At 40.1% G+C, this 11935-nt stretch overlaps 2 protein-coding genes across 3 annotated transcripts in view; one reads left to right on the forward strand and one right to left on the reverse strand.

The window, feature by feature from the left end:
* Positions 1 to 578: 578 nt before the first annotated feature.
* On the reverse strand, positions 579 to 7817 carry commd5 (COMM domain containing 5). 2 transcript variants are annotated; one of them, XM_017423108.3, is made up of 7 exons: positions 7561 to 7817; positions 7107 to 7267; positions 6582 to 6610; positions 6434 to 6484; positions 6203 to 6298; positions 5525 to 5600; positions 579 to 917 (listed from the first exon to the last, which is right to left on the reverse strand). In XM_017423108.3, the coding sequence occupies exons 1-7, from the start codon at positions 7679 to 7681 to the stop codon at positions 816 to 818; spliced, it is 636 nt and encodes a 211-aa protein (XP_017278597.1). In that variant the 5' UTR covers positions 7682 to 7817; the 3' UTR covers positions 579 to 815. The 2 variants fall into 2 exon arrangements, with proteins under 2 accessions (XP_017278597.1, XP_024863165.1); XM_025007397.2 differs by having other exon boundaries at positions 5525 to 5686.
* Positions 7818 to 7825: 8 nt separating this feature from the next.
* fam199x (family with sequence similarity 199, X-linked) overlaps positions 7826 to 11935 on the forward strand; it is a 12646-nt gene continuing 8536 nt past the window's right edge. The window contains exons 1-2 of the mRNA XM_037977403.1: positions 7826 to 7919; positions 9024 to 9211. Of these exons, the coding sequence (XP_037833331.1) occupies positions 9045 to 9211 (167 nt within the window). The 5' untranslated portion in view covers positions 7826 to 7919; positions 9024 to 9044. The remainder of the gene's footprint in view (positions 7920 to 9023; positions 9212 to 11935) is intronic.

Here is an 11935-nt window from a genome sequence, read left to right on the forward strand (position 1 = left end):
CTCCTGCTGAAGCTTTAACTCGTTCAGAGAGCTCACAGGAGTCTTGGTGGTCTCTCTCTCTTCTCCTTCTTCACCGTCACTCATTTTATGAGGACAGTCTGCTCTTGGTAGATTTACACGTCCCATATTCCTTCCATTTCTTGATGGATTTAATAGCACTCCTGGGTGTTTAGGACCTTAGAAATCCTATTTGTCTCCATCCCCTGATTTGTACTTTTCTATAATCTTTTCTCTGAGTTGAATTAGGACAGTCACTTTAATTAAAGAGGGTGAATATTTATGTCATCACTTATTTTACATTATACATTTTTATTTATTTGACATTAATTTGACTTTAATTTGACACTGAAGGTTTCCTGAATTTCATTTTTTGTAAAGGCCAATTTATCTTGACCATGATTGATTTTTGACAGCAATAAAAGCAGAAAACATCTGAATACTTTTTACAAACAGCATTTATCACACACCATCAGTCAATGAGGCAACCTGGTGACTGTCTGAGCGTTTCGCTCTCTTTTGGCCCAAAGGAGCCCTCAGAGCTGCTCTGAACTTCAGCTACATTTACTCACACCATCATGTATTGTTTTAAGTTGAAAATAAAATGATAAAAAAGGAAGAATTTTATTGTAAATATTGCCTGTAATACAGAACGTCGACATGTTGTCCTCGTCTTTTAGCACTCTGTAAACGGTCAAGTATGTTGGATGCCAACAACATCACAGGATAAGATCACTCCTGGCACATTTTTACATTTTTATAATCATCATATGTAGAAAAATCCAAACAAAAAAACAAAAAAAACTCTGGATGGTTTTTCAGTCTTGGATCTTTAGAATGCTCCTCTTCTCCAGGTCGTTCATCTCTTTAAGAATCAAAGCCACGTTGTAACGGAGCTCCTGGAATTTGGACACAGGTACCTGGACACAACAACAACAACAACAGCTGTTTATTTAAAATCAGTCATGAGGTGTTCAATGTGAGAACAGTAATATGACTCAGGTTGTCTAACTACACAGTGTTAAGTATTATCAAACACACTACACCCTAACATTCGGCTAATTTGGAAATACAGTTTCAAAGATTAAAACATTACTCTTTTTAAGATGGTGCTGCTCCACAAACCCATAGATCTGAGTAACCAGGAGGTCACTGAGCACCTGAGGAGCTTGTCTACAGTTTAAAATAAGCTTCAGACTGAACATTTTGTCTATTTTTTTTAAAGTTCATCATATAAAGTTTCTTGAGAAGAGGACAGCGGTGTGACCTGATGGGTTTTCTGTCCAAAGTCTCAGGCCGCCGTAGCTGGAAAGCGTGAAATGGTAACATCCTTTAAATAAGCTGAATGTACGCAGGTTTGCATTTGCCGCTCTGCTCACCATCTTAACATGGCTTTAAATAAGAATCCAGAACAAAAGCAAGCTATTTTACAGCTGAAACGTTGATTTTCAACGATGGACAGCTGCCAAAAACAGTGTGAAATTAAAGACCTAGAACGCGTTGAAGGAATGCGTGTCGACTTTCACACGAAGATCAACTTGTGATGAGAAATGACAAAGTTATAGCCGTTCTGCTCAAACGTAGAAAATAACGTTACAGGGGATTTGAAGCGATACTCCCAGACCTTGTGCGATCCATGAGAGTATGTGGTGTCAGTGACTCCTACACCAAGTTTCAGCTCAGTCTCTAGAGAAGAATCGAGTTAGGGCCATTCTGCTGTTGGCTAGGGTCAATAAGCTGTGGCAGCCATCTTGAATCTGGCTGACTCCGGAAGCTAAATCGTTGTAAAGGTGCATGAAGTGAATACTTTGAGAATTTCATTAAAATCCATCCAGCGGTTCATGTAATATTTTGCTAATGTGATGATCTGCGCTTTGCGTCCGTCCTGTCGTCAGTGTGTTGTCTTTGCCTTCTTTTCAGCCCTGCGCCGAGATCATTGCAGGAGAGACGGGGGCAGATCCATGCACGGTGTCTGCACAGCGGTCGTTGTTGCTACTAATCTTCTAATTCTGCTGTAATCTGATTTGTTTTAACCACGGCGGTCGTCGCACATCTGCAGCACAAACAACCTCCCCCCACAACCCACCACCAGCCTTTGTCCACATAAGCAGTGAAGAGATGGATGTGGAACATTTTTACATTCTTATTAGTTTCTGTCGTGAATCTCATATGTTTTTCTTCGATTCAAGGGTGTACGTGGCAGGGGTCTAATCAAGTTCTATTTCCTTATCCACGAAAGGATAAGAAAATAGGGCAAGACATGAGATAACGAGTCCGAACCAGGCCTTGGCCTAATCAGAACTTATGCAAGGAGGTCTGGGCATCATAAATACCAGAGGAATAGAATACTAGTCAGACGTTGCCGGACGCAGCCTGATGCTGTCATAGTTAACGTCTCCGGATTTGCAAATCTGCTCGGTGGCTTTTCATGTAATGGCTTTTCTTAAGAAATTTTGTCAATACTTTAAAGGTTTGTCTCTTGGTCAGATCCTTCTCTAAAAAAAAAAAAAAAAAAAAAGACTGGGAGCTAATCAATCCTTTACAGCAGCCAGTTTTGGCTGAAATCTTCTATGCAGCTTCTCTTCTGTAGTCATGAGGCAGATGTGGAGTCTGGCGCCCCCTGCTGGGGAAGGTTTTAAGAACAAGTTTGTATTATAAAAGCTGAATTACTTCTTTAGTCTATTTTTTAATTTGATAAAATACAAGCTCTACATATTAGAAGAGTGTTATAACAGCAACGAGACTAGAAAAATACACTTTCATGGTTTTTATTAAATTGAAACAACATAATGTTGTTTGCTTTTTGTAACGTGGCTCAAATGAAAGGGTTTGTATGAACAGATTAAAAAAAGACACGCAGATCAGTACCACATCCATCAGCATCTTCTCCGGTACGTCTAAGAAACACAGCAGATTGTGGAAACATATCAGACACACTTGGCCGAGGAAGTGCTGCAGATTAGACCGGACTCAGTAATCGTTCCTTCAGTTATTTCGCCATCATCCTATTGTGTAACAAGACACAGACCTACATTAGCTTCCTGGCTAACAGCTAATGTTTTCCTGGGTTATTTTCTTTTTTCAGGCTGAACATGAATCGCCTAGACTGTAGAAAGATTCCTGTGAGTTTCTAAAAGCTGAACTTAAAGTGATATTCCCGCCATTCTGAGGTGGAAAAGTGAACAATTATTACCTTACCTGTCGTAGGTCGCTTTTTGACTGGCTTCAGTTCAGAGAAATTGAGTTTAGGGTCTGACAACCCAACACCAAAGTGGGCTGCTGCCGTCTTAAAACAACTTCAGTCTCAAAGATTTCATTAAAGGTTTACGCAAACACTATTTCACAGACCTTTAAGTCATCGTCACTTTTTCATTACTTTGTTATTTACATAAAAACATGTTGATTTTAGATGGCTGTGACGCGTTTTAAGAGGGTTATTGATGTTCTACTAATGGCTTATCCGAGGAAAAACCCATTTCCACAACGGACGCCCACTTAGATTGCTGTCATCTTAAAACAACTCCAGTATTCGTGACTCCATGACAGTTTATGCAGATTCTTTTGATTGAACCAATATATTTTTTTGTCAATTTGCCCCCAAAAAAGCTTTCAATCAACTTTTTTCTTCAAACCGTGGTCACTCAAAGAGCAATGTACAACAAGATATTAATTGTTCATAACTTTTCCACAGAACCAAAGTTCAAAATGAAGGAAATATCTTTTGAAAGCTTTTATTACTACAGTCTAAAGAATCAGATACACCAGCTTCTCTTCGGCTACTGTTTTCTGACAAACAACGAGAATCAATCCTCCTTTCAAGAAGGATCTGAAAGGCTTTAAAGCTTGAAATAAAATGTTCCACTTCAGGTGCCGAGGAGTTAATGTGACATGTGGTGGTCTCTTATAACACTTCGTGCCTCTTAGACACTAAAGGTGGATCATCCCACACGTACACACATATTAACCCTAATTGTAATTCTTTGAATCTGTCACACTTAATCATCACCGTGTGCATCCACATCAGCCTTGGTCAGCTCGTTTCTCTACAGTCTTCAGAAAGGTTGGTGTTCAAAACTTCCTCCCGTGTTTTTGTTTTTGTTGTTTCGTGTGTGAAACTCATTTTGTTCGGAAGCTTCCTCGACTCTTGTGAAGCTAATCCCCACTGAGGTTTCATGAGGTAAAACACTATAAGCTGTAAAATAACACTGCCTCTGAACTTCAATGAAGTTCAGTGGGTTGTAAAAGTATTCACCTCCGCCTCAGTTTTGTACTCATTCTTTAGGACCAAACTGCTGCAGCTCCCTCAGGTTGGACAGCTGCTGCTTGTGTCCAACAGTTTTTAAATCAGACCAGAGATTCTCGTTTAGATGGAGGTCTGGGCTTTGACTGAACCATTCAAGACCTTTAACTGGTCCTCCTTAAACCAGTGGAGGTTTTCTTCAGCAGGGGTCGTTGTCCTGCTGTCCTGCTGGAAGGTGGACCTCTGTCCCAGTCTCAGATCTCTAGAAGACTCAAACTGGTTTCCCTTTAAGAATTTCTCAGTATTTTGCTCCATCTAAGTATTTTCCTTTAACTCGGACCGGTTTCTCAGTCCCTGCTGACAAAGAAACCTCCCCACAGCATGATGCTGCCACTACTATGCGAGGTGTTCGGTTTGTGCTCGATTAACAAAAAAAAGTTCTATTTTAGTCTCACCTGACCACGTCACCTTCTTCCACGGGTTTTGGGGACTTTCCGATTCGTCTTTCAGTCAATTCTAAATTGTTCATCTTTTCTTTTTCCTAATCGTGGATTCAAAGGTTTGGGATGTCTTTTTCCGCTTCAGCCGCTTCTGTACAACCTTGTCTCTGGCCTGTGTGGAGACTTCCTTGGTCTTCGTGTTGCCTCTTGCTGGGTGGTAGCCCTCACTAATACAGACGTTTCACTAGTGTTGGTTCTGGATATATACGGAGATCATGTCACACTTAGATAAGAGCACATCTAACTAATTTAGTGTTTTGCACAAAGATGCATCAAAACGTGAACAAAGGATTCTGAAAAGCGCCTCAAAAGGATGTTCTTACAGAAGAAATTACCCATTTCAATTAGACTTTTACTGATTAAACTTACAGTCAAATATAGTGGCCAACAGTCAGTCTGTAAGCAAAATATCTCAGGAACCACAGGATGGATTTTAATGAAACTCTCAGAAAGTAATCACTGGGTGCACGTCTACAAATGATAACCTTTTGGAGTCTACCCAGTCTAAGATGGCCGCCACAGCCAATCAGCCTTAGCAAACAAATACAGTAAATGGTTACAACTCTGTCAACTTCACAGATATTGAGCTAAAATTGGGTGTAGTGGCAGATGATGTCATGTCATTTACAAGGTTTGACCCAAACCTTCATTTGAACACGCCTGCGGTATATTTCAGTAGCAGTACCAACATTATACTCGATTAGGTGAATCAGTTCAGAATTAAAATGCTCAGAGAAGTAAAATGTAAAAGAGCTCCACGCAGGCGCAGCTCACTTCGTTTGCCTACCTCGAAGCGGTGAAACGACCCATCTGACAGTTTCATCTGCGTCAGAACGGACGGCTGCAGGGCTCGGGCCAACGAGCTGCACGGCACACAGAAAGACAGATCTTCATCACTACACCCAGTTTGTCGTTAGTCAGTAAACACAGCTGCTCATCCGTCTTACTGCTGGGCTTAAACAAAATTATTACAAAAAAAAATAATCAAAAACACTTCTAAAACCTCTTCAGAACTGCATCAGGTTATACATCATAAGTGTTACTACAGTGCTGTGTGTGTGTGCATGTGCGGAAGTCTAATGACCATTTCATGATCTAGATGGATTTTATTGAAACGCTCAGGAATTAAAAAAAAATATTGTAACTGGACAAACATCTACAACTGATTAACTTTTGGAGTCAACCTTAATAAAGATGGATGCCACAGCTGATTAATGTTGGCAAACTCAAAATGACAATAACGTGGGTATTTTTACAGATATTAAGCTCAGATTTGGCATGGTAGTAGCTTAGAGTCATGCCCAACACACACTCTGAGCACTGACAGATCATGTGAGATTGTTGTTTAGATACAAGACCTGGACAGAAAATGAGCGAAAAAGCAGTCAACCTCCAAAAAAATTAAAATAAAAAAATAAAAATTTGACATGACTTAAATGACATATTAAGGCCTTCTTGTTTGTACCTTGTTGAAATGGAAACATCCACCCTCCATTTAAAGTCTTCCAGCGTGGGAAGGTGAGGGTCTTTCTGCGAGGAAGCTGCTTCCAGAGCTGCACGACTGAAAATGCAGAAAGGACGGGAACAGATAATTGGACCTGAATGCAACACTGTTCTAATAAACAAACTTAAAACATGTGGCAACATGAGTTTAAACGAGCCAGCGTTCAATCATAACGCAGCAAATTCAACGTACCGATTTCCAAAAACCACACTGGAGAAGTCTGTGATGAAGTCCTCAGGTATCCTAATGACAAAAGATAACCCAAACAAGGATTTCAGTGTTTGTGAGAGAAACCGTAAGCAGGACTGGTAGTGAATGGAAACAGTGAGGATTTTCTTACTTCAGCTCTCTTAGATCTTCCTTAAAGGCCTGAACAGAGGCAGAAACAAAGGGTCAGTTATACCAACAGGAGAAAAAGAAAGTCCACCCCTTTGTTTTACATATCGGGACATAATAAAAATCGTCTGTTCTTTAGCAGTCACTGTGCGAGAGGTGGGGGACACCCTGGACAGGTTGCAAGTCCATCACAGGGACATATGGAGACAAAAACAAACATTGCTCGCTTGCACCTAGGGACAATTTTAGAGTTCCCAATAACCTAACATGCATGCTTTTGGTCTGTGGAAACCTGAAACCGGAGTAAACCCACGTGCACACAGGGTAGACATCCTGCCACCTTCTTGCTGGGAGGCAACAACTTTAACCACTGTGCCACTGGGTCACCCTTTAGCAAGACATGACTATTGTAAACGTAACAGGACGGTGGTGACCCAGCATAAATTACATCAGGACTGTAACAGTAAAGAAGCTAAAATAAAGGATGTGTTGGTGTGTTTCGGCCTGTAGTCCTGTAACGGCAGCTCACCTCTTGTTTAAGTAATGTCAGAGGGATGCGGATGGCCTCAGACAGCAGTTTGTGCATCCCTGCTATGATGTGGCTGAGCCTCTCCTGCGGGATGAGGCTGGTCTCTGCTGCTGACCTCAGTATGTCTCTGCAGTCCTTCCCCTCCAGGGCACCGACCACAGCTGGACACAGGGAAACACACATGATCCAGTATGGCTTCAGCTGCTTGGTCTTTTTATTGAGATGAAGTAACTGTTTGCTATCACTCCGCGAAAGGCTTATTTTCCCTCAGATTCACATCAACTTTATAACCTGAGCAAATATATCATGGCTTCATTCCTCACAACGTGAATTTCATCAGATAAACAACTTTGCACAGGCCAATAACAACAAATACTACAAGTATTTAGGTTGTTAGAAAACTATTTTACATGAATGACTGCAATTATGTTGTCTCTGAAAACATTCTGTTTACCTTTTAGCAATTTTCTGAACAACTCTTGATCCACATCCTTCAGGTTCCTCGACATTGACTCGATTTCTGGTGGGATTCTTCCTCCCAAAAAGCTTGTATCTTTAGCATGACTCGAAGACATGCCTCCTTACTAATATTCACCTGAAGAATAGCCAGGGGGAAACAGAGAAAAACGTAAAGCCAGAAGTCCAGTAAATGTTATCTTTTGTACCAGTTGTTTTATGCGACGCTTCCGCCTTGTTGTCACATGACGTGAGTTCTCGCACTGAAATCTCGCGATAACTCGAAGCATCAGGATCAGAAAAGACGGGATTTGCAAATGGAGGCAGAAGAAATGGTTGTTATTTGAACGCCGAGAGGTTGGTGTTTTAGTTTAGATATTGCTCTAATTGTGATTTAATAGAGTTTATTATCGTTTGTAATAGGTGTTGTACCGTGACAAGATTCGTCAGCTTTTATTTGGTGATGGCTAAACGTTACGTAGTGATTTTACCACACCGTTAGCTGGCTGCTAACGGTGTTAGCTTGTGTTTTGTTGTCACTAGCTTTAATGTTTTAATTAACTTATCCTAAACTCGGTACATTGTAAAGTAAGCTATGCCCTAACTATTGTAGCTATGATAAGTTATGCGTGTATTTTATGTCTGTCTCCTCTTTTTTTTACCTGTGCCCGGATGATGACAGAAACGAGGCATTTAGTTACGAGTGACGGCTATTACATAATTTAGCATTTAATGTAATCAATATTCCTCAAACATGGATTGTCGCTTTTGCTCACAAACGTGACCAGATTTAGTTTACAGGCGTGTCAGTAGCTCTAAATACAAACAATTGCCTTAAATGTCCCTCTTTTCTTTGTGTTAAAAGCAAGAAACTTCTTAGTGGCCTGGACTAAAGTCATAACATTTACACTCATCGAGTTTGCAGCTTTAAAATAAAACTCCTTTTCACTTTTCTTCTAGCTTTTTTAATTTAATGTATTTTGTATTTTGCAACTTAGGCTCAGTGACAGACATTAAAACAATATAGGTACGTTTGGATTTTTTTTTTAAATTTTGTGTACATTTTGCTTTACCTTCACAAAATTAATATTTAAATGTCAAATATTTACAAGAGCACCTTTACTCATTAAAATGTTTTATAAGGCTCAACAATAAAACTTGACTAGGATACGAAAAAAAAACCTTTTGAGATGACCCTTCTCAGTGTTTAATGTTGAATTGTTTTCCACAAGAAACCAGAAAATCAGTGAGGCGTGATCTTGGCCTGCGACAATGAGTATTTTTACAAATAAGAGATTCAGTTAAATTGAATAAAGCATATTCACGATATCCTGATAAATCAGTGCTTCTCAGACATTTGGATTTCCTAAATCAAACCTTTAGTTACCATTGATGCGGTTGCTGTTTTGATGTGTTCTTTTCTCATGTTTGGCTCTTTTTCTTTTTCTTTTTTTGCTCAAGCTGCATCAGATGTAACCAGCCATGTCGGAGTCTCTGTATGAGAAGTTTTTGGCCCCGGAGGAGCCGTTCCCTCTCCTCTCTCAAAGAGCCAACCTCAGTGATGTTGGGACTCTGGATGCCAGTGACTTCAGCTGTCAGCTCTCCTCCTGTCACAGAACAGATCCTCTGCATCGTTTCCACAGTAACAGGCGAGTGTGTGTGTGTGTGGACAGCTGAGTTGTTGGATATTTTCTGGTAATGAATTTTGAGTTTATTTTTGCCTGTTTCTCTCTTTAAAAGAATGTATTTGTCTATATACAGTTGGGTTGTCGTGACAGGTACTTAAAGCAAGGCGTGGACCGATAACTGGTTTTAAGATGTACTGTGGTGTTAAAAAGTTACAGGGACAAAACCATTTTTCCTTCATACCACTCCTACGGTTTAAATGCCTTAAAAAAGCTAATTAATTACTAACATTGGTTTGTAAGACTCTGAACACTACTTTACAAAGAGCAGAACAGCAGAGGAGTAGTAATATTGTGCACAATTGGCACAAATGATCTGGTACTTTAGGTTAGTTGGTCTGCCGCTTGTGTGTATTTTGTGGATGTTTCCGTTCTTAAAGGAGAAAACAAAATGTTTTTAAGGTCGGCCAAACGTAAAACGGCGGGGAAACATCAGCTCCCTGTAGTGTCATTAAACAAGCTGCTCGTGGTGAATTATACCCAAAATGGCTGCTAGAACAGGGGTTCTCAACTGGTGGGTCACTTTTGGGTCACAGACCTGTTTTCAGAGCGTCGTATCATGCAAATTTTAAGAAAAAAAAAAATCTACTTTATTAATGTTATGTCAGTTTGAATAGGTGACTGAATAATTTTAGTAAGACATTGTTATAAATTCAGTGGTGGGTCTTCAGCTAAAGCTACATATTTTGAGTTTTTTAAAACTGCCTCTCATTAGTTGGACTTTTTTCCTTGATTATTGTTTGTGTGTGAAAGCCATGTTGAGTTAAAAAAAAAGGCTGAACTTACTAAAATAAAGAGTTTTGGTTTTCATTTAAATGCAACTAATTAAGCGTAAAAAGGGAATATTTCCCTCTCCTGCACTGCCACTTGCTGGTTGTTTTGGTTTCTCACACTATATTGTTTATTGTATCCCATCATCCTATCCTACCACCCTTTCATTCAATAAACTACAGAAGTAGAAAACTTTCCTGGGTTGTCATTAAGGGGTGGTGGTGTGGTATTAAGAACCACTGCGCTACAATCTGTTGGAGAAACAAAATCACTATTTTTAAAACGGCCTTCTGACTCTTGAGTCAAAGCTGCAGTAGGAAACCTGTTTTAAATCCATATTTTATTGTGTATATTAACTACATCTACACAGTCTGATGAGTATTAATAAACTGGAGTGACCATAAAAGATATTAAAAAAGTATTTCAGTCAGAGTTGTTCAGTAGGTGGTCCTCCAGTGTGGCTTAGGTCGTTTTGTGCTCAGAGCTCCAAAGGAATGCAGAAAACAGTACCAGACCACCTTCATTTTCTGCTGAAGGTGGGCCGGTGCCCTTATCTGGTACTTCAGTGTGGCTTGTGAGCGTTTATATATTTAGCATCGTCCATGTGTTATCAGATCACTCGGCACAGAACGGATGTTTATTCCAGGTTTGACCATGACTTGTGTCATATTCACCAACAAACTGAGGAAGAAGATTTAGACTGTATTAAGTCTGCTTCTACATGTTAATTTCAATGTGAACTGGACATTGTGAACAGATCGGCAGCATATGTTGTTTGTTTAAACCTTAAGCGAACTGGAGATGGCTGACTGTGGGGGAATATTTCTACCCCTCTGAGCACAGCTGCAGTATGATTGTTATTATGTGTGTCTCTTCACACATTTTAGTTTGTGGTCCTGACCAAAGTCAGTCTTTGCTTTGCAAAAATGCAGCTTTAGAGTTACATTTTTTTTAGGGGTTTTGGTCTCTGTGTACTCACAATGAATTTACTGAACAGCAAATACAAGCAAATACAAAGCAATGGTTTGGTTTTCTTCAAATAAAGCTTAAAGTTTAAACACTCAGCTTTTGTCCTGGCAAAGTAAAATTTCTATTGGAGTTGTTTCTTAGCTGGTCAAGAGTACCGTATTTTCCAGACTATATGGTGCACTTAAAAGCCTTCAATTAAAAAAAAAACAACAGTGTGCCTTGCCTCGCTTCTGGTGTGAATACAGAACCGAACTAACTACGTAAAGCATGTGCCTTTTTGGACTTCACAGGCCACCGTTGCGAAGCATCATAGGACAAATAGCATTATTGCTGCTAATGCTAACACCACCTCCGCATTTGCCGGCGCTGTTCCAAAATTAGAAGTAAAACGTCATTAAACCGACGTTGAATGAGCTGCTGTTGAATTTCAAAATGGTACTGTAATTGTACCAACAGAACAAATGTGCACATAACAAATACAGCCCGCAGGACTTCCATCTTTATTTCCGGGTCTGTGCTCTGTGCTCCAACCGCTGCCCCTGTCTTTCTGTCCAATGGGAGCAATGACCATCACCCACGTGGCTTTGTTTATAAATTATAGTCCGCTTACAAAAAAGCACAATGTGAATGCAAACCGCACCAAACGAAAAACATAAAGTCCACTTTTGGTCCGGACCAAACAAGCGGACCAAAGGACTTTCCTGGCGTGAATACACCCTAAGAAATCGTGATGTTTTAGTTCGGCTTTGGTAAACTACGAAGCTGCACCGCTTGCAGCCTTAAGTCTCAGAGTCACGGCGCGCGGAGTGGAGATGTTTATACTTGATGCTTACGTCGGTGCAGTATTCTTCCGCGAGTTATCTTTGTGGTCTCTCATAGAGGGATCACATACAGGTGCTGGTCATAAAATTAGAATATCATGAAAAAGTAGATTGATTTCAGTAATTC

Source organism: Kryptolebias marmoratus, linkage group LG9 (assembly GCF_001649575.2).
Source record: "Kryptolebias marmoratus isolate JLee-2015 linkage group LG9, ASM164957v2, whole genome shotgun sequence".
NCBI lineage: Eukaryota > Metazoa > Chordata > Actinopteri > Cyprinodontiformes > Rivulidae > Kryptolebias > Kryptolebias marmoratus.

What these genes read in the sequence shown, in the direction of transcription:
- commd5 (XM_017423108.3), bottom strand. Translation starts at nt 7,681, where the DNA reads ATGTCTTCGAGTCATGCTAAAGATACAAGCTTTTTGGGAGGAAGAATC. An exon ending in GTTCAGAAAATTGCTAAAAG is followed by an intron (nt 7,268 to 7,560) that starts GTAAACAGAATG and finishes CCCTGTGTCCAG; the next exon opens with CTGTGGTCGGTGCCCTGGAG. An exon ending in GAAGATCTAAGAGAGCTGAA is followed by an intron (nt 6,485 to 6,581) that starts GTAAGAAAATCC and finishes TTTTGTCATTAG; the next exon opens with GATACCTGAGGACTTCATCA.